This window comes from Genypterus blacodes, unplaced genomic scaffold, assembly GCF_046128005.1.
Source record: "Genypterus blacodes isolate CSIRO-AG114 ecotype Tasmania unplaced genomic scaffold, CSIRO-AGI_Gbla_v1 ptg000067l_1, whole genome shotgun sequence".
In the NCBI taxonomy this organism is placed as follows: Eukaryota; Metazoa; Chordata; class Actinopteri; order Ophidiiformes; family Ophidiidae; genus Genypterus; species Genypterus blacodes.
The window spans coordinates 14,523,691-14,545,106 of NW_027466879.1; the positions used below are offsets into that span (position 1 = coordinate 14,523,691).

Consider the following 21,416-nt stretch of genomic DNA (forward strand, 5'->3'; position numbering starts at 1 on the left):
AAACAAAGACAGCTTTCAATACCAAAATCACCTTTGATATAGACTCTTATTCTGAAAAACTCACAGGAAACTACCCACTGTCTTCCTGGCCTGCAATTGGTCAGAGTTGCAATGAACGCCGGCTTCACTATAGTTAGCCCTTGTGTCATTAGCCCTCGCTTATCTTCACACAAACAAAGCTTTTTAAGCCATCACACATTGGGAGAGCTTCTTCAGGTACTTTATCCTCTCTGATGCTCATGGTACCAAAAGAGTAGTTTGACATGTTGGCCTCTATTTCACTTTTGTTTAGTGTGATACCCTTAAAATATTTTATAAAATGTACAATATAACCCCCAACTGCAGAGTGCTTTCTACCTGGTACAATTTCATATCTGTTTGTTGCAAGACATTCTCCTAAATCTTTTTGCGCTCTCACTGATTGAGGTTTGCAGGATGTTGGTTCACTCTGAAGAGGCTGTTTCTGAACTGTTACACTAACATACATGCTGCAGGTTCTGCTGTTTGCTCGTAACGGCTTCATACTACTGTTACTACTTGTGATTTATCTCTCAATCCCTCAGTCTCCTCCTGGTCTTGTTTCTCATTACCATACCTGCATCTATATATTGTATATCTGCATTGTGAGTCTGATTTGTTCTGGCCTGTATGGCATTTGGGGATTTTGATGAGCTCCACTCGTAACATCGAGCTTCTTGGATTTACTTGCAAACCCCCCTCTGCCACAGAACCATATCTGATAAATATAATTGCATTTTCATTTGTCACCAGAATAGCTACTAAATCATTTATATGTATCTGACTGGAGTATATCACCATCACCGCAGATTCTCCTGGTGGGAATGTGCTGTTTCACTCTCTCTCTCTCTCTCTCTCTCTCTCTCTCTCTCTCTCTCTCACACAAACACACACACACACACACACACACACACACACACACACACACACACACACACACACACACACACACACACACACACACACACACACACACACAACCACCCATATGCTCAGAGGAAAGTACACACACCAACTACTCCACATACACACACTCTGGGTATGGAGTGATTAACAGCCTGAACAAACAGCCCAAAGAGACAGAGCCATCACAAGGGTCAAGGTTGTGTTAGGACAGAACGAGAGTGACGAGAGTTAGAACTTTGTCATAACAAATAACAGAATGGACACGCCAAGAGGAATGTCCATGTTATGCCTGGACAACTTTGCGACAGGACATAATCAAATATGAGCGATTACTAATAAGCAGTAGTCATAATTTACAATAGATACACAACCTTTATTTGAATTTAATCTAAGAATGTTCTGTATGTTCAATGTTCAAATATCAAACTGTCACAGAGACAAACAGCTGGACTCAGCAAGACAGATCAAACATCCTCACTCTTCTATCTGCCTTCCGCCTGACTGATTGAGCGTGTCTGTTAGGAAGTTGTTCTCTGTTCTCTTCCCTTTCATTCTATACTGCTTTGTTCTTTTTTTTTTGCTCGATGAATCCTCACATTTCTGTTTACTCAAGTATGTTTTTTCTTCAAATCTAATTATGTAATTATGCAATTATTCTTTGCACTCTGGGTTTTTTTCTGTTAAAAGTGAGAGAACATTATCTTGACTTTTAGTAATAAGTGTGCAATGAAGCCTGTAATTACTTGACAAGTAAATCATGTTCATTACTCTATATTTCCACTTCCACAAGACACACATGCATTAAATTATTCACTGTTTCTATTGCGTAAAGAGGGACATATGCAGCCATATTGATGATTTGCAAGCAGAAAAGACCACAGCACAGATTAGAGTTTGACCAAATCAGATTGTTACCTCTAAATGTGCAGGAACTCTACTGCAACATTGTGTGATTTTATTCTTTTACTGGCCCAATGGCACCACAATACAGTCCAATTTATGTATAGATGCTGCTACAATTACTGTCTTTACACTATACATATATTGTGGTTTAATTGTATTGCATTTGAAAGCCTGTTCATCTCATAAACAGCCTATGTTATTTGTGTTTTTGTAAAAGGTCAGATTTGCATCCTTGCCTGAATAATGCATGACAAAAATCACATAGCAGGGCAAATGCCTTAATGCATTAAACATTCCACACCACTATTTGCATAACACTATTTTCCGAGGACTGTGATTTAAGCCACTCCAGCTATCAAACAGCATTTGCTTTTAATCTATTTACACACATTCTATATACCTGTATGTGTGTGCTCCTATGCAACAAAAGTGGATGCACTGCACTGCACCACAAAACATTCATATTCACATGTCAACCCAATAGATGTGTAAATGTTTTATTATATGTGACATTTGACAAAAGTGCAAGAAAAATACAAATTTCATCAAAGTCGCATCAAAGATAAAACGGTCACCTACTCTTCACTCCTCTGCACCTTAGTATAATCTGTTGTTACAGTTTTCTCAATCAGCACACTGTGTTATCTTGAGCTACCACAGTCAGACAATTTGCAGATCAAATAGAATCACTGACTATTTACAACATGAAAGGCCTGTGTGCTGTTGTAATTACATTCTAAAGACCAGGCCAGTTATGTGCTTATGGTTTTGTTGCAAAATGAGAATCTTTGAAAAAAAAAAAGTATGGTGAAATTACGAAACTGTAAATGAAGGAAACCATTTTTAGTAGCTTTGTTGTTGATTAATACAAACAGGCTGAACTCTATCTTTGAAAAAAAGTTGAATTTCATCATTGCACCAAAGTTCAGGTATGTCTTATAGAACCTAAGAGTTTAGGTTTGTGTTGCACCAAAGCAGTATAAAGGCTTATTGAACCATGACAATAAATTCCAAAAGAAACCATTCATTTAACAAGAATACTCAAGTTCAAGCAAATTGAGAGAGGTAGGTAGAGGTGGCTCTCTGGCACTCTGCATCACTATCATAAGGCTGTTGTGATAATAATTCCGATTATCAGGAAAAAAAGAAAAAATATATATATTTCACAAATTACAGTAACAATTCAAATAAGACAATCAAATACAATCCATTACAAACAAATATTCTTCATCATTAAAGTCATGCATCAGTGGAATATTGGTAATGTGCATTCTTCAAAGGTATAGATGACCTATGTGCCATCTGACCAGTGTTGGTAGTTGAAGAAGGGACACACAGGCAGCGTAAAGGTATAGATTACACACTTCTAGGAAGCTTCTCTTTCTGCCAGTTGAGCTTCCAGTTGCTGTTTTATTGAAATAAGAAAGGAGGGACAGGGACACAGTATAAAAATGTCGGGATTTAAAGCAGTAAATTTCCTACTACGGTAAGACGCTTTATGTTAACTGACTATTCGATGGAAAAATACAATACAATTGCATTTGCAGGTTTTCAATTGCTGGCAAACATAACATTAAATAACATACGTTCAGGAGTCCGAAGACACTGGAGTCCTCTCTGTCTGTCCCCAAGACAGCATGGATGAATGAACTTGAACAGACACCTCCAACCCTCCTCCCACCTTTTATATATTTATTTATTTTTGGTGGGGACCTCAGCTGAAACCTGCCTTACTGATTTCAGTATATGGTGCATAATCTGTATTCAATGATGGGGCTTAGCATGTGTCGTGGAATTGCATTATGAGAGATGAAGCATTAAGAGAGAATGAATGGTCCTATTCTGAATAGTAGGTTAGTTATTGGCATGTCAATGTGCAATATGCCAAATCAGCATACACATGAGAAAGTAAAGGACAACATCAGCAATGAAACAACACCCAAATGATTCCATTCACATTTCAATGGAACAGCATTCCGGGTCACACCAGCTCGGCAACCTTCCTGTGCCAAATCAAGACCTGTAAAAAAACGGGCAATTAATGACATTCCTTTTAGATAAAGTGTGAAACCAAAGACTCCAAAATGAGATATGACAGAAATGTTTTGCTTGAAACATTTGATTCCTAGTAGATTGAAAGATTCAGCACTCAGGTGACCTACACTCTACTGCTCTACCTCCCCATGCATCACCACTGTTAACACTGAGTGAAAATGTTAAAATGTTTTCAATTTTCAATTAATTGTTGAGGGTTTTGCCTGTAAAAGCTCCCTAGACACCCGCTCTATCAAAATATGGCAGGAAACAATCTGAACTAAAGCTTTGACAATCAGTCATAAATGCTACCTGTACAAAATCCTGGGAGGCGGCATTAGAATGAATCCAATAACTATTTCATACACGTACAGTTGTGACACCAAAAACATAAATTATAAGGCAAAGATATCAGCTGTAGTGCATCATCAGCTATATGGATAAACAAAATAAGTAATCACAGATAGTGTGGCCGTGGTTTGTCAGCAATGTTATGCAGCAGTACAAGATCAGCATTCTTGCGTTAATTCAGGTAAAGCTGGCATGATAATAGAGAGAAGTGGTGTTTTAGTCCATGACGAATATCTATCCTCAAAGGTGAAGACATGGGTTTATAGGATGTAATGACATATTTGAATACTCAGCGATGAACACCGGAGTTTTATTTGAACTGTTCTGTTTTATTGTTATCTAGTATTGCATCTGTTTACCTGCCCGGGGACTGCAGATAGAAAATACTTATGAGCAAACTCCGCAGCAAAGCATTTATTTTCCGCTGAGATTCGTGTTTTTTGTACGTGGTCCCTGACAACCTTCAAAGCTAATAATGAACTAAATCATCAAACTGTACCGCATAAATTAAAAAAATATGTAATGGGATCTGATTATCTATTCCTGTTAAAAACATAATGTAACCATTACATCTAATTAATTATTAACTCTGGAAATGCAAACTAACTTTTAAGTGAATTGTTCACTTTAATAGTGAAATGACGGGTGATTGGCCACAGTCATCTGAACGTAATGATGCTTTTCTCCTGTAAATCCACTCTGTGTAAAGTCTTCGCAAGATGATATGATAGTGATTCTAAGAGCAATGATACAGTTCCTAATATAGCTATTGAAATGTTCAACACCCCTACTGCTCCCTTTGAGGCGAAATACAGTATGAAGGTTTCAAAGGCCATTAATCTTAACTCCAGAATGAGAACATAATTCATTAAATCATCAAACATTACAGCCAGGAACCCATTAAGTCCACCAAGTAATTCAAAACACTGTGAGGCTTCTCATAAAATTGTATTTAGTATCATGTGGTCTTGTATAACTCTTAGAAAATGATATGAACCGTGATCTATGATTTGCACTATATTTCTTGTTCTAGAACACGTACATTGTGCACTTAGATATCAGTGGTTGCTGCGAATTAAAAAAGCACATCTTCCTCAAAAGCCACAGTATCCGAAATCTGCCCAAATTGGAATCAGACAAACAACTTGGAGGTTTTGAGAACAGAACAAATGAGCTGAACACTCTCACAGCAAATTATTCATCATTCATCAAATATTGGAATAAAACTCGACATCTTGTGTTTCTCACTCACTGTGTTATCTTGCAGTTGCTTGCTTTAACAAAACGTCCCGTGTAGTGAATGTTACATCTGACCACGTTGTTGGTGAAGTCTGATTCCTGCACCAAGAACTTGGGGTTCACTTGGAGCTAAAAGATAAACAACAAAGGACACATTAGAATTGACTTTCTTCATGAGATCTCAACAACAAAGTCCCACACAGCATTCAAAACACGTCAATTCAGACCATAAAAAACTTCTGTAAAATCTTCAAATACTCTCTTATAACTCTCAGCTCAGTTCGTTTTAGGTGCCTAGACCCACTACCTTCCATGACCTCGTACCATCTGCAAACTGGCCACGTTCATACACATCTGGTATCTCACTTCAATCTTACCTTCAGTATGTAGTTTCCAGGTTGGATATCTGTGATATCGATCCACTGGCAGTCAATATCAGCATTGTAGGTATCATAGCAGCCTGGGCTCAGACCCTGAAAAAATAGAGGAGAGGCTAATAATGAATACTGATCTACGCCCAGGACGATTGCAACATCATAGAGGCATTACTATTTTTTCTTGTATATTTTATAGTTGCATCGACTTTTTCTCAGTCATATGCTGCCATGTATGAGTGGTCAAATGAGAAAATTAAATACTATAAAAAGTGGTTGCGCTATATTATTATGCCCTGCTATATTCACTCTGAACTTTTACCACTTTACTTTGTACAGCATTCCCTAATGACTCATCATCATATTGCCAGCAATCATTTTTAACGTTACCTCAGTATGAATGGGAGCAGGGCCAGTCTCAACCCTTTTTTGAGAACACAACTTCACTAATCCCACCACCTAATCGTTTATCCACCTTTTCCAAATCAATGTCCAAACATTGGCATTTCCTGAGTGTGCCCACTCAGGGGCTACTCCTGACAGGAGGGGGTATTTTTTCCCAAGGAGAATAGAGGAGGAGAGATACTCATTTTACTCCTGTGAGAAGCCTCTTTGTTGTGTGTGCTCACTCAGTCTTGTGGGTACCCAGTGTGCTCCTAGTGACCACTACATCCAGTAATTCCTCTGGGCCAGACAATGCTAGAATTTCAAACACTTTATCTAGGAACAGTATAGAATTTCCCCTGATAGTCTCGTTGGTTGTATTACCTGAGTGTGAGAAGTGCATGCGTATCGCTTCAGGTGGCCAAAGTCACAGGTGGTGTCCTCCAGGCAGAAGCTAGCCTTGTGTCCCTCTGCCACCTTACGGCCCGTGCTGGCCTCCAGCAAATCGTAATGGCTGAACTCATCCATGCTGTGGTAGTGCCTGTTGTTGAGACGAGCAAAATGTGTCATACAAAAGTGAGGCACACAACTTTGTTTATATTGTAATCTAAAAGTCTTACAAACTCTCACAAGACACGCAGGACTTTGTTTATTTGTTGAGTGTTCAGCTCATTAACCTCACGTGTTAACATTTGTTATTGATGTTGCATCTTCACTAAGCACATCATGAAATATCAAAGGACAATGGATACTAATTAATGGCAACAATAAAGCATTGATGAAGCAAGACATTAACAACCTAATGATGTATGAATGTTGTTAATTAGCCTATATCAGTCTGCAAGATCAGAGGTGTATATGTAAGCAAGTGTGTGCGTGTGTGTTGATGTATAGGTACATGTTTGTTTGTGTGTGAGGGTGGAAATGTGTGTGTACTGACTCTGATGTGTGTTTGTGGCGGGGTGCATGTTTGTACAATCCATAAATGGAGCACTCTGGGAAAAACATGTCTTTGTAGCGCCTCCTATTGATGGAACATTTTTACAGACTGAAGATTCAGTAGTGTAAGTGCAGTAAAATGAACAAACACCTTAGATCTGTTGAGGAAAAAACATCTGTGGATCTGTAGCTACCTGAATGACTAGCTTTTTCAATTGATTATTTTTTGACAGAGATGTATAATTATTCTTTCCCAAAGACAAACCCAGCATATGCAAAGATGACTTGCATTTTTTTGCTATTGTCAGTAAACCATGTAAGCCACATATTCAATCAGTTGGAGATATAAAAATGTAGATGTTTATTTTAATTTGCAAGTGCAATTTCCCCCTAGTTTTACGAAGATGAACACATTTTACAACATCATTACTTATTCAAAAAATTGACTGTTTAAATACTCTTTGCAATCAGTTTTCTGTATTTTGTAATAAAACAAGAGGAAAAACAGAATCCTATTATGATTTATTGTGCAAGCAAATCATTTGCTTTAATAAATTAGTGTTTGACAATACCATTTAATTTGCATTAAACGCATATAGTCTATTACCATGAATAGATTTTTACGTAAATTAAACTTGAAGAGAGACAATAAATCTGACATATTCTCTGACTTTCCTTACCAATTACCGAAATAATAAATAGGGAAAACTAATTTGAAAAAGTCAGACCAATTTTCAGTTTTATCTTTACAGGGAAATGAAAAATGGGATGCAGAGCATAGATGCAGATCAAGTATGTGTCGGCCCGTGAAAAAACAGCAGGCTCAGAAAGGCTGCGACTGGATACTGGTTGTCTTAGACCCAGGTCCACTGCAGGGTGTCCGTTAAGATGCCAGTATATTCCTCAGTCTTCTTTATTCCCTACTACACAATAACACACGCTCATGCATCCATTATCATCTGCTTGGTACATGCAAAAATGGGGTGAGTGGTTGTTTGGATGCATGCACACAATGTGCCGGTCATAAGCTTAGTCCAGCACTGGAAATAGTTATTAATAGGAGCCTGTAAAGGGAGGGGGGTACATCTATAGAGAGAGAGAGAGCTTATCTGACCAGGAGAAGGATACGTCCACTCAAAGCAATGGCCTTTTTTTACAGCCTGTGCGTGTGCCCTATATCAGATACAGCTCGATGCAACTGCCTGTGTTGTCTTATGTTATCTGTATGTAGATGCTATCCACTTTGCTGTTGTCTATTTTCAGTCTATTTAGAAAGTGTTTTTCAAATTATGGTAACAATAAAATGTCTGTGAAGGTTCTCAGTCATCCAAGTCATGGTAACCAAGGATCCTTGGATAACAATAAAAGTAATGATGCAATGCTTCACTGTAAAGAGATATTCTAAAATTGCTTATTCAAGAATATTTCAGCGGGGCAGATTCATGTCTGTCAGCTTATGTCAGCATGCTGTAATCGGTCTACATTCCAACAAAAGCAAGGCCGACAGCAAGATGACGTCATTAAATGTTACAGGAATGACTTATGTTCATGTTACTTGTGCAAAAGTCACATATGGTACAGTTCTCTGCATTGCCTACTTAAGTTGTGCTTACTTTGGCCTTTGTAGCACAGGTGAGGTCAGCACTGGATCTATTACAGTCAGACAAACTCTATAGAGTATAAATATTACTCTTTTGCTGTACTGCACGAGCCATGTTTCAACATAGCAACAACTGTTACTGGAACAGTCGTCACAGACTGAAGGATGACTTGGATGGAAAAGGGGAAACTTTCCACAGATGGAGCAAGTGACCATTCATGAACTCATTCCTTCCATAGGAGAAGCATCCAATTAGGCTCTCAGGTAGGTGCTTATTATTATCTGCAGCTGAACACTATCTTTACAGAAACTATGGACATAAATCACCTGCCTGTCTCTGTCAAGCCACAAATATATGTAATGGTGTCTGTTTGCAGGTTTAGTGTATGTCGGCACACACGCTGGGTGTACGAGTGTGTGCGCTGATGTGTGCTCTCTCAAAACAGGGAATCTGGAGGGCCTAAAAAGTCAGGCACAGTCTTTATTTTTGTTCCCACAACAGGAATTCATTTAGATGGCAGTCTTGAGATGATTATCTGCTCTCTGTGTGTGTGTGTGTGTGTGTAGGTGTGTGTGTTTGTGTGTGTGTGTGTGTGTGTGTGTGTGTGTGTGTGTGTGTGTGTGTGTGTGTGTGTGTGTGTGTGTTTGTGTATCTATGCTTGGAAGGGTCTCTTGCTTCATCGGAATCCTGGATCACCTCACTGGCTATGTCAACTTTAGGGAATGTTTTGCTGGAGAGACACGTAGAGGCTTTAACAAGAATACCTTGTAATTGTAATACACAAAACATTCCAGTCCTTCTTCATACACATGACTCATTTTCCACTTGTGCTGCGACACACACAGGCCTTTCAGCATTTGAGATCACAGTTGGGGATGCAAAAAGCAGTAAACTGCAGTAGGTTCTATGAGAATTTTAGTAGTGACTAGAATTCTGAACAGAATGAAAAAAGAGGGGCGGAGAAAAGTCTCTAAAAGAGATTAATTTGAAACCAAGCACTCTGTCCTACTAAACTAACTAATCCTTACCATCATAGTAAAGCACTGGTGTGATCTGGTGTCACAGATTGACAGGAAAAATGGATTGATTGGTCATTCTAATCACACAGCCGCCCTGTATTCAATCTTCTGGGAACCACTGTGTAGATGCAGCCTGACGTCAGACAGCGACACGGCCAATCTCCTAATGGTCAGTCAACATTCCTCTAAGATGAGGATAGTAAAGCAAGTCTGGCACTTGCATTAGTGTGAAACTGAGACATAAACCAGCCTACATGGAATATAGCATCATAAAACAATGACCTAAAAATCACCTCATCAACAGCCCACCAGAGACATTAAATCTGGGCCACTGGTGTGTTGTTAAACCAGCTGAAATCTGTCTGCTGAAGACTCAACTCAAAATGTTTACTGATTTGAAAAAATGTTCTGTTCTATATCACGCATCACCCAGTAATGGGCTGTGTGGGTCGACCCCACTGGTGTTAGGACTCAACCTGCATAGATCTTGTTATGGTGAGCTCTTTCTTGTACATTTTGTCATTTTACTCAAAAATCTGCAACAATTCATCCTTAAAATCTTTATATTGTGTGCTGAATGACGCTAATTTAAATTGAGGTGTTTCGTGTTGTGAGAATGCTGTTTGGAGGCACATCCCGCACAGTGATTCCCTTAAGTTGGGTGCTGTTATAAGCAGTTACACAAAGCTACTTCAACAGGCTCTTGCTAATGAGGCTGCAGACGACTGATCTGAGCATGCAGAATTAAAAGGCTTTCACAGTGTAAAACCATGTCAGTGAGCGTCCTTCAAAAGATGTGTATTTACTACAAGAACAGTCTTTTACAGCATGATAACAACACACACTAGCCCACAGGAGTTGTATTCATCTGACAATAAAAACACTGTAGTAATGAGGAACAGAATTTTGCTCATCAGCACCTGGTTCACGTTGTAACCACTAAAACATGACTAGCTGCTTGTTTGGGTGAAATCTGTTGTGTATTAAGTACTTACTGATGGCAGCTGTGCCACTCCCAGGTATGACGTGGCCTGTTAGGCATGAAGTCAGCAGTCCCCTTGTTCTTCACCCTCTGTGGAAAACGTAGCAGGACCCTGACATCATAATCTGTGGTTTCAGAGGTGTAGGCGGAGCTGAATGGCGGAAACAAAAACTGTGAGGGGAACTGTACAAGTGGCAGCAGAGAACGCCTCTCTGTTTATCATAAATAGGGCAAGCAAAGCAAAAGAGCAGGACCAGACAACATTGAAGCAGGAGATTATCTAATAAATAATTCATTTTACAATTCTACAGTTTAAACACATTTCCAAAGACACAGTTTCAATGCTTTTGTAAAGAACAGAGCCATGTATACATTCTGTTGCACCGTGCACTTTCTTTTGCAAAAACGAGAGGCACAACCTCTACCTCGCAAAAGCACAGAAGATCTAAGCCATTCGTCTTGTGGCTGCTGTTGACATTGGAGTGTATGGCAAATTACAACAGGCCATCTGTCGGTGATCGCTGCAAACTCAGACAGGATATGAAAGGGCTTTGAGGGATGGCTGTGCTTGTGATGGGAAGAGGGCAAACAGAGCAGCCATGGGGACAACACACTTCCATCATTTCAATAGTGTCCTTAGTGCAGAGGCAGTCTAAGAGCCCAGACCGAGGGACGCTATCCGACAGCACAGGAAAATAAAACATACAACAGCCCCAAAGGTGACCTGTTTGTGTTTAGCCCATCAAGATCTGGGAGGCATGAACACACCTCATTGAGCTGATCGTGCTTGTGTGGCGCAAGGAGAGACTGGAAATATGACCTGGATTTTGAGTCCTGTTGTAAAATGTTATGTTACTTAATAATATATACTTTTCTATATATAATGTATACTATGCATCTATTTTCTACACCTGCTTGTTCTATTTGCACAAGGCAAAGGGGCAGAGTACAGCCTGGACATGTCACATACACAGACCGATACACACCTACACTACAGATACTTTTACAGGTACAGTGATTTTCCATCTCGCATAAGCACCGTGTCTTTGAACTATGTTAATCAATCATCCCTGTGCCATCTTTTTGTTACTCTATGTTGATATTCAGAATATTTGCGACCAACATCAAACTAAAACACACAGGTGAAAGGAAAATGCTGCTCCTCTGACATTAGAACAAAACCACTAAGCTTACCTTGACAGACATTTTTCTTCAGCGGCGCAGCGGAGCGAGTACATGTGGGCTCTCTGGATATAGGTGGAAGCCTGAACATAATTGGGATCAGGAACCAGATCTGGCAAACCTGAAAAGACATACAGCGCATACTGCTCAATACATATTGTTCAGCCACTTTAAAGAAATGACTCAAGTTAATCATCAGCAATTCATGACGGATCAGTCTCTGTAAATTCCAGCTTTTTCCAAAACTGCCAGTGAAAGCTTTGCTCAAATGAAACACGTGATCTCTTTCACATATTTCTCATCAACTTTTAATGACCTTGTATTCATGGCAGTGCTGATGGAGGAAATGATGGGCTGCAGTTCAAGACTGGGACAGACCCCAGAATGCCACTGGCCACGAATTCCTTTGAATTCCAGATTATGATCTTTGAGAACTGGGGTTATGTTTTCCAAATGAGACAGGGTGATGTGAGGGTTATGTTTGGATGTACTGTGTGCTACCCTCCAGACACATATAACAACACATACATTACCATGAATTTCTGTAGTTAATTAATTTGGCCTCCTACCAAATATACCTTATTCTTTCTCATTCTTCAGGAAAGCATTAATGCAAGTTATCTTCTGCCGAGCTAATGCGATGTGATCTTCCATGGCTGAAATCCTAATACGAGCTTGTCACTTCAGCTTAACCTTTCGCACAGTAAACGTAAGATGACTCGGCATATCCGTTAGGGATAAGGCTAAACTTAGAATCGTCTGAGCGACAGATCAGAGGCGAGCTTGTTGCAATTCACTTTTTATATTGCAGATTCTGCGGTGCAACGGACAGAGATGAAGCGAAAGGACAAATTCCCAAGTACATAAAGTAACACAGCAAGAAATAGAGGGAGAGCAAGTGTGTGTGTGTGTGCCAGGACAAAACAACAATGATCTCACCCGCTGCTTTTTTCAAAGTGGGCCATTGACCAAGACTGTAAGGGAAAAAAAGGAGAAAAAAACATGCCTGACATGTCAAAGTGAATGTTGATCCTTTTCTTAGTAAAGGGCAAGCCAGCAAGGGTCTCTGGTGTTGCTTGTCACCCTTCTGAGTTGAGAGCACAAAGGCCAGACATGCTTTAATTTGACTCTCAGCAACTGAAAGTGACGCCATTCGTCTTGAGGCATTAATAAGTAAACGGCACACACACTGAGTCTGTTAAAGATGCAAGAGAAAGGGTGAACAGTTTTATTTACATTTTTGGAATGGGTTTAGTTGCCATGTGTTTATAGAAACCGTGTAGGAAGTTTCCCATTTCGTGTTTGCGCAGCATCTAACATCCAGGTGAGTCCTCCCTCCACAGATGCAAGTTTAAATAGGGGCTTTGGCTTTCCTGGCCTTGAGTACACATCCTATCTGACAGCTCCTTCAGAGGCAGAGGAAAGCTTCCGAGGGCAGACCATGTAAACACTGTAAGAGCAGTGTGAAACGTAGAGGTTTTCCAAGAGCACCCTCAACCCAGTTTTTTCTCTTCCCCCTGTGAAGGCTTTGTTCTCTGCCCTCTAATCTTTGGAAATGTGAAATTAGGTCTCTTTCACAGGGATAAAGTGCTTGAAAGCCAAAGCTGATCAGCTCTCGGCAGCATGCGACAAAGCCACACATTCCATTCAAAGTGGAACATGGAGAAAAGATACTGAATCTTGCCAGGCATTTTACACCATCTAATAGAGCATAAAAAGGACATAAAATTAACACTCTACACATTTTTCCTTCTAGATACTTCGCTTTAGGGCGAAAATATATTAGCAGCAGAGGACAGATTAGTAGATGATTAATATCACAGCATCATCTGGAGATACCAAACTTTCCCAACATACATTGTCATTTCAAGTTTAGTAGGTGTTCAGGTGATATATTGTTCATTCATTTTTGCAATAGTTTAGTACAGAAACAATATCCTCTTCACTGAAACTACAAGAGAAATGGAAGCACCTCTCACCTGCCCTCAATGTTCAGCAATTATCTACTAATTATCCTTGTGTAGAAGATTTTTATTTATGACAAACTGTGATCTACAAGACTAAGAAACAGAAGGTGCTGTGCTGCTTGTTATGTTGGGGACAATATACTGTAGAGACGTACCTCCTTACCACATAACATTAAATATTCAATTATTCATTGTTTAGACAACCTCAAATTGTGTGTCAGTTTGAATGGTACATTTTGTGGAAATACATTCTGCCTCTCTTCTGAGGGTAGAATAATCACACTTGTTGTAGCTCTATAAATCATGGTAATAATTCAGAAGTTCATTCAGACCTACATGCATGTTAAAACTTTATCATTATACTGTCATTGTGACAACTACAAATACATTTCCTGAAGAAAATGCGCTGTGATTGCAAACCCTGACAATTTTGCTGAATGCTGAAGAAGTGCCTGACGGTTTGAAGCCTGAATACTTGAAAAATGTTTGAATGGTGTCTGTAGCAGAATGTATGAAGGCATGTATTTCAATAGGGCTTAAAAATTGGGATGCATTTTAAACTGGCACTTTCTAAAAACTCATTAAAGAAATGGGAAAATCTTGAAAACCCCTTGAAAGAATGAAGCCTGAAGGCCCGAGAAATGTCTAAATGGTTTCAGTACCTGAAAGAATGAAGAAGTTACAAGCAGTTTGAGCTCAAATGATTTGAAGCTGCCAACAACTGGTGCTGCAAGCAATCACAGCAATACATAACAATTTCAAAATGATTGGAATTGATGTATTGAAGTATTCTGTATGCTGTGAAGTGTAATATTACACCACATCAGCAGGGGCGCTGTCTCCTTTTTTGAACTTTGTATGTACCAGGTATACGTTCAGCAACCCTCAAAGCAAATGAAGAAGATTTATTCAGAAATTTCTTGTTTTCGTTCCGACTCTTCTGTACTGACATTGACTGACTTCTTATTCATAAATCAGTGTTCCCTGGTGCTGTATTTTAACGGTCAGAGGATGACGTCACTGAAGCATGCCCGCCAAACTCCATTGAGAGTAGGAGGCGCAGTTATTATAAGTTATACTTGTGACTAACAGCGGGTGGTTATGGTAATGGCTCATGAAATTATTTTAGTAGAAGTGATATAACTTTTTTTGTAGCTATAAAGTGAAAAAAGCTATTTGCGTTGGGCCAGGCCGGATATGAATGCAAAGTAGTTAGGTTTCAAGATGCTAACTGTTGTTCCTTTGCAACTATGTGTCTCGCTGATTGATGTCTCTGCCAGTGTTGTTTTTAAAGTGATGCCTGCAGACCTGATAAATTACCCTTAATGTTTCTCATGTGGTGTAAGGATCTCTCCACCTAACACCATCCAACATATGTTGTGTTGTTGAACAGTGCTTCCTCTCTGCATTTATCCCCGCGGCTGTAGGTCATGCTGTATTTATGCGATGTGGGGAACAACTAGTCTCTGGAACAACATGACAGCTTAAAGCCATGATTACCTCCAACAAGGATGTTGTTTATGCCTGCGTCCATTGTTTGGTGTGTTGGTTTGAATGTTAGATTACTTACTCACTAAAAGGTCTCAAATGATTTGACACAACTTGGTGGATAGGTGGGGAATGGCCCAGAGAAGATTTCATCACATTTTTGGACAATAATGAACAAGCACAAGTTAGGAGCTCTAATACTTGATGCCAATAAACCTGATGGATTTTACAATACACTTTGGTGGTTTATGTTGATCCATATAAATCTTTACAAATACATTACTTCAGTGACTAAAATTTCATTTATATAATCAATAATTATAATATAAACAATTTTTACAGCAAATAAAACATGGAAACATCAGATTCTAACTTTTTGTGCCCGCATCACATTTTACAACCCTTGTGCCATTACACCCACTTGTTTCACATGTTGAGGTAGATTGTATTTTTTTGTGCTTATGCATAATTCACGGAGAAATACCTGATTAGCCACTTTAATCTGTCTAGGTACCTGAATGACAACTGCTCAATTATGAACAGTCTGGCTATTAATATAGGTCTTTATTCTGTTATAATATTATCTGCTCAGATATCAATTTAAAAATAGTGGAGGAAATATGTTTCCCAGTTTAGCTCATTCTTAAGTAAAATAGACATGAACCTCGATCACACTGCTGTAAGACTTTAATGCCACGTCATGAAGCTATGCAATTAAAATGACAGCCATTCCCGCAATTCAACAGCTCCCGATGGCTGAGTCTTTATTACAATGATTACATGTGAGAGCACTAAGGCATCTGCACACACGTTGGCATTATCTGACGAAGAAATGGCTCCCAGCTCTGGAGTTGCTAATGAGTAAGCACCGCACTGCATATGGCACACTACAGGGAATGTTCGACAGAAAAGCAGATGAATGAGTAGACTAAAATATACATTTTAGAAGCTGCTCAAAGGTCTTCATCCCCTCTCACCTCAGACCATACTATGGTACCTGGCTCCTGACAGCTGCAATTCAGAAAACTCAAGCAAGTAATTATTTTCCTCATCCCAGTTGGAAGACTTTGCCAAACCTCCCTCTTTCCAGTAAAATGATCAAAACAATAGTGATCACCTGCTACCCGATTCAAAGAAACATTACTTAATAAAATGTGTTTTTTGACTCAGGTTACAGCATATTGTGTAGCTCTTCATTTTCCCCTTGAGAACTCTTACTAAATATTCTAAATATTTATTTGGTTTCCTGTGGCTGAGGCAATGGACCCCGTGTGTTACAGGGACTTTCCAGCCTCTCCCTCCCCCCAAAGTATCCCTTTCCCATGTTTCCCCCTCTCTTGTCCTTAAGCCCAGGGGGCAGCCACTACCCCAGCCCTCCACCCCTTATATGAGGTCACCACCCAGCTCCAAACTCAGGCCTCAAGATGATATAATCTATTTCTTGTAGCGAACAACTCCCCACACAGAAACACACAGGCTCTTGTGTATGCTCGCTGTACATTGGCACAGCTTTCTCAACACGTGGTTTATCTTAAACAAAAATAACAGATGGAAATGACGGGATAACATGTTGGCATACTTTGAGAGTACTTCAAGTTTTTATATATTATAGATTTGTATCTCAACCAATTACAGAAATGGAGGAAGAGCTCACAGCTTTTTACATTTTCTCCCGCAAAAATAGGAAAACTGACCCAAAAGTCAACATGTTCAGTGTTTTAATTTTTACCTCAAAAAACAAACTCAGAGGAAATCGCACTCCTCTCAGTCATCAATCCATTCCCATTATCCACTTACAGCATGCGTTACACCCTCTTCTAGCATTATCAAGATTTGGTCAGGCATCAGAAATGAAAAAGAAAGCATTCATTGTGTAAACACACAGAACCCAAAATAAAAAAACCTTACTGTACCTCTCTGTTCTTCGGTTCGTCGGTACACACTCCCCACATTGACATTGGGATTCTCAAGGGCAGAGTTTGGAGAACCTCTCCCCGGAGGAATAGGCTGAAGAAAGGGAGGCTGGGGTCTGCCAAATGGAGGAAACTGCTCATACTGGGGGCTCCTGACCGGGGGTTGACCCACTGCTCCTGTTCTGTCCACTAATGCAGAGGTAGCTTGGTTGGCATTGGCAGCAGAGACAGCAGAAGCTTGGGCCTCATTGTAAAGACTGTGAGTGTATCTACGGTCCAGACCATCTGAAAAAGGTGGTTGGGCAGCCTGTGGCACCACAGGATTCGTCCCATAGCCAAATGACTGGTAGTAACGGTAACCATCTTCAGTTTGTTCAGATCCTGGGACCACAGGGCCCACACCACCTCCATATCCTACTCCAGTAAAGCTCCTTCCATCACCGTATGCTCCACCACCATATGTTCCTCCTGGGATAACAGGTTGAAAGGGGGGCTCGTAGCTCCTGACTGGCCCCTCCACAAAAGTAGGATCATAAGGCACAGCTTGGAAAGAGGGCTGTTGAGGAAACTGGTGCTGTGGGTAGGACGGTACATTATAGGAGGATGAGGAGAAAGATGATGATGATGAAGAGGAGGAAGAGCCTGTGAATGGCCTGAATCGCGTGCCAGAGGGCGCCTGGAATGGACTACTACCTGCGCTGCCTGTGGTCTGTCTCCAATTGTCAGGTACTTGCCCAAAGCCAAAAGGATGCCTGGCCTGCCCACGGACAGTCTCAGAACCTGCTCTTGGTGGAGCCTGCCTGCGGACATTTCCTCCTTGAGGTCTGCGTGCACGTGGGCGAGGATCTGATACAACCACCCTGGGGCCTCGGTCCTGGGCTGCAGCCCCTGCAGGGACATATTCAGCCCCACTGTTAAGTAGGCTGAACACCTGGCCGTTGTTCTCCCACTGAATAACCTGCCTCCAAGGGGTGGCAGAGTTGTCCTGTCCCTGACTCTGGCTTTGGCTCTGCCCCTCAGCCTGTGTGGCAACCTGAGCCTGGGCAAAACCCAGAAGAAGAAATACCAAACATGCCTTAACAATAGGCAACATACTGGCAACAGTGACGGCACAGCTCACTAAAAAGGAAAAACCCTTCTAGTCCACCAACAGCTTAAACTCAAACCACCTGTTGCCCTGTCAGTAAAACATGTGTATCCTCTCTCCAGTGGTACAGCTTTAGCGTGAGTGTGGCGTCAGAGGCAGGGTTGAGGAGTAAGCCTGTGGTTGAGTCCATCTGCAGGTCTTCACTGCCAACAATAGAGGATGTTGACTGTGCATTCAGTAGCACCAAGGAGAGTCAGAGAAGGTGTCAGAAGACCCACTAGTGGTGTCACCATCAGTTAAAGCTGTGAGAGGTTGTCCCGTCTCGCTGCTGGTCTGCTGGCTCTCCCTGTGGTAGACTGAGCATTGCTCTCTGCCTCTAGAAAGAAGTGCATGTGTGCCGAATGCCTGCGAGCTTGTATTTGCCTCTTCAGATTACTTACAATGGGCTGTGAAAAAAATCTCAAACTTTTTTCTTTCTTTTTCTTTTTTTTTGAAGAAGAGGAGGTCCCACATGGCCCTAGTGCTAGTGATGTTTCCTGGCATGCAACAGCCAGGTCTCCACAAGGCTGCCAGAGTCAACATTACCATCTGCAAAGGCATTCAGATTTATAACACATCCCAATCTCATTAGCTTGAATTCTTTTCTCATCTAGTACAAGCCTAGGTTTGAACATGACCTTTATTTGCCCTGTAGTATTTGAAAGGTTCAGCTGTTTTGTTGCATCTTTACCTTTAAACCTTTGAAAACTACAATAATCATATGCAGATGGGAAACTGCTTGTAACTTATATGATTTCAGAGAGTAAGTGGTACCAGAGATGGCACAGAGAGACCAATACTGTTGTACTTCAATGATTAATCTTTATTTAAGTGGATTCTGTAATATTCCATATGCAGTATGTAGCAGTTGGGTGGCAGTGCATGTTGAGTGACATCTCTCTTTGAGCAGTTCAATAGGATATACCATTAACGAAATACATATACTGCACAATATGAATAAAACATCACAACACCCTTCAAAATGATCCTTTGTTTATCTAGTAGGTGTGTTGGGCAATGTGTTCTTTATCCCCCACCCCATAACCTATCAAGCAGAGGTCAAGTAGTAAAACACACACACACACACACACACAGACAGACACGCACATTGTAACCACCTCCTCTCTCCACCCCCCATTCCCCTTGTTGCTTGTTGTACAACAAGTTCACAAAAGACATGCATTCTTTGAGTTCCCCAACCAGACAAATTGTGTCTGCCAGTGCCTGTGTGTACAAGCTTTCAAAGCTATGTTGCGCTCTGAGACCCTCATTTACAACTGTTGTGAGAGACAAGTCATTAGTAAACACATGCAAATTGTGTGATTTCAAACACACTGGTCACAAACAGAGAACATTGAGACTATCAGCGTGGACCCTGTTATCAAATGTCAGTACAAAAAAGGTACTTTTTTAGGCATGACTTCCGTGGGCAACAGCCATAATGTGTCACAGACCGAAGAAAGGCCGATATTCCTCCAGGGCTGTAAGAAGATATTGAGATTCACTTTTCCTCTCTGAAATAGAACCCACAGAAACAACATGATTTACACATATAGGTTCTGTAAGCCCATAAGAGGCAGATATCTGCAAAGAGCAGGTTTCTGATGTAGTTTTTTTGGGACAAGAAAATGTAGTAAGCTGTCCTTAGGGGACATGTTTGGGCATAAGAGCACAAGAGACTGCATCAGTATGGATATGTTATCGTTCCATTATGTGGCGGTTGCAGATTTGGGTCTCTGTAGACCTAAGCTGTTCCACAATGCTGACACTATTATACAAAACACATGTATCAAAAAATGTGCCATTGTACACCGGTGAACGTTGTAAAGATGAAAGACGCAGGCTTGGAGTCATTTGGAAAGTGTGTTTTTTCCCCCCCCATGAGGTTTAATTGCATTTAAAGATATTTTTAGGTCAAGTACATTTCAGCAATCACGCAACTTTGTGCACCCTGCTGAGATTGCTTATTCAAATAAATAAAATAAATCACATTTTACACCTCCAAATTGCATTTTTCTTTTTTTTATAGAATTGTGTGCCCTTTCCATTCAGCATAAATATGACATTGAGTAAGGACTATTTTAGATGGGAACACAACAATAACTTTGGTGTATTATTTAGCATATATTTTTTACCAGGCCCTTCTATCCTGTATTACATCTCTGAGACTGTGAGTCAGTAGGTAATGTTGAGATTTCTCTTTCTTTCCCTCCCTCCCTCCACCCAATTTGTTATTTGTGGTGACACCTCATGACAGTGGTATATGTTTTGAACTAAATACCTCCTCTGAGCAAACCAAAACCAAAAATTGAACCAGAGACCCACTGCCTTACGTGACTTCCCCTATCAATGTGACACAAAATGGAGAAATTGCTTGTGGAAGGACAGTGCCAGATTCTTTTGAGACCTCAGGGGAGCCTCTATCTCCCTTTTTTTTTTTAGACCAGATCTTTCCATCATGCAAATCTTTTATTATTGTATATCATTATACTGTTTATGGATATATTAATTTTTGAGGGTTTATTTTCATTAAAGTTAATCCCCAGGGAATTTCCTTTTAGGCAGGAATTCCTGATTTAAAGAGGCAGAGCAGTGGAGAGTCTCAGAATGTCTTGAAACGCAGTCACTAAAACATTCCACAGAGATTAGTCTGAGTTGTGTGGTGAGGTAGGTTGTTTTTGTGTGAATGCGGTGTGTGTCTGCTGGAAACACCGTGTACTCTGTGAAGTGTGGTGAAAGGAAGCATTGATCTCAGTGACTATGCTGCACAGGAAGAAAGCTGAGGGAGGTTGCATCCTGCTAAGAGTAACCTTTAGCTACACTGAACACTCAGAGCTGCTGGCTTCTTTTATATAACATTTATACAACCTCTAAATGAATGTAAATAGCAGAGAGAGTAAAGATAGTAGCCCAGTCGGGGACTTTGAATCAAATAATCCAACAGCTGATGTACATGTTAACATACAGTGTAGGCCAAAAACTAATTATTT

The 21,416-nt window shown here is 40.4% G+C and overlaps 1 protein-coding gene across 1 annotated transcript; it reads right to left on the reverse strand.

The window, feature by feature from the left end:
- Positions 1–1,830: 1,830 nt before the first annotated feature.
- loxl1 (lysyl oxidase-like 1) lies at positions 1,831–18,797 on the reverse strand. The gene is made up of 7 exons (XM_076156332.1): positions 17,301–18,797; positions 11,945–12,053; positions 10,764–10,901; positions 6,594–6,750; positions 5,829–5,924; positions 5,465–5,580; positions 1,831–3,847 (listed from the first exon to the last, which is right to left on the reverse strand). The coding sequence occupies exons 1-7, from the start codon at positions 18,391–18,393 to the stop codon at positions 3,841–3,843; spliced, it is 1,716 nt and encodes a 571-aa protein (XP_076012447.1). The 5' UTR covers positions 18,394–18,797; the 3' UTR covers positions 1,831–3,840.
- Between the last annotated feature and the right edge of the window lie 2,619 nt (positions 18,798–21,416).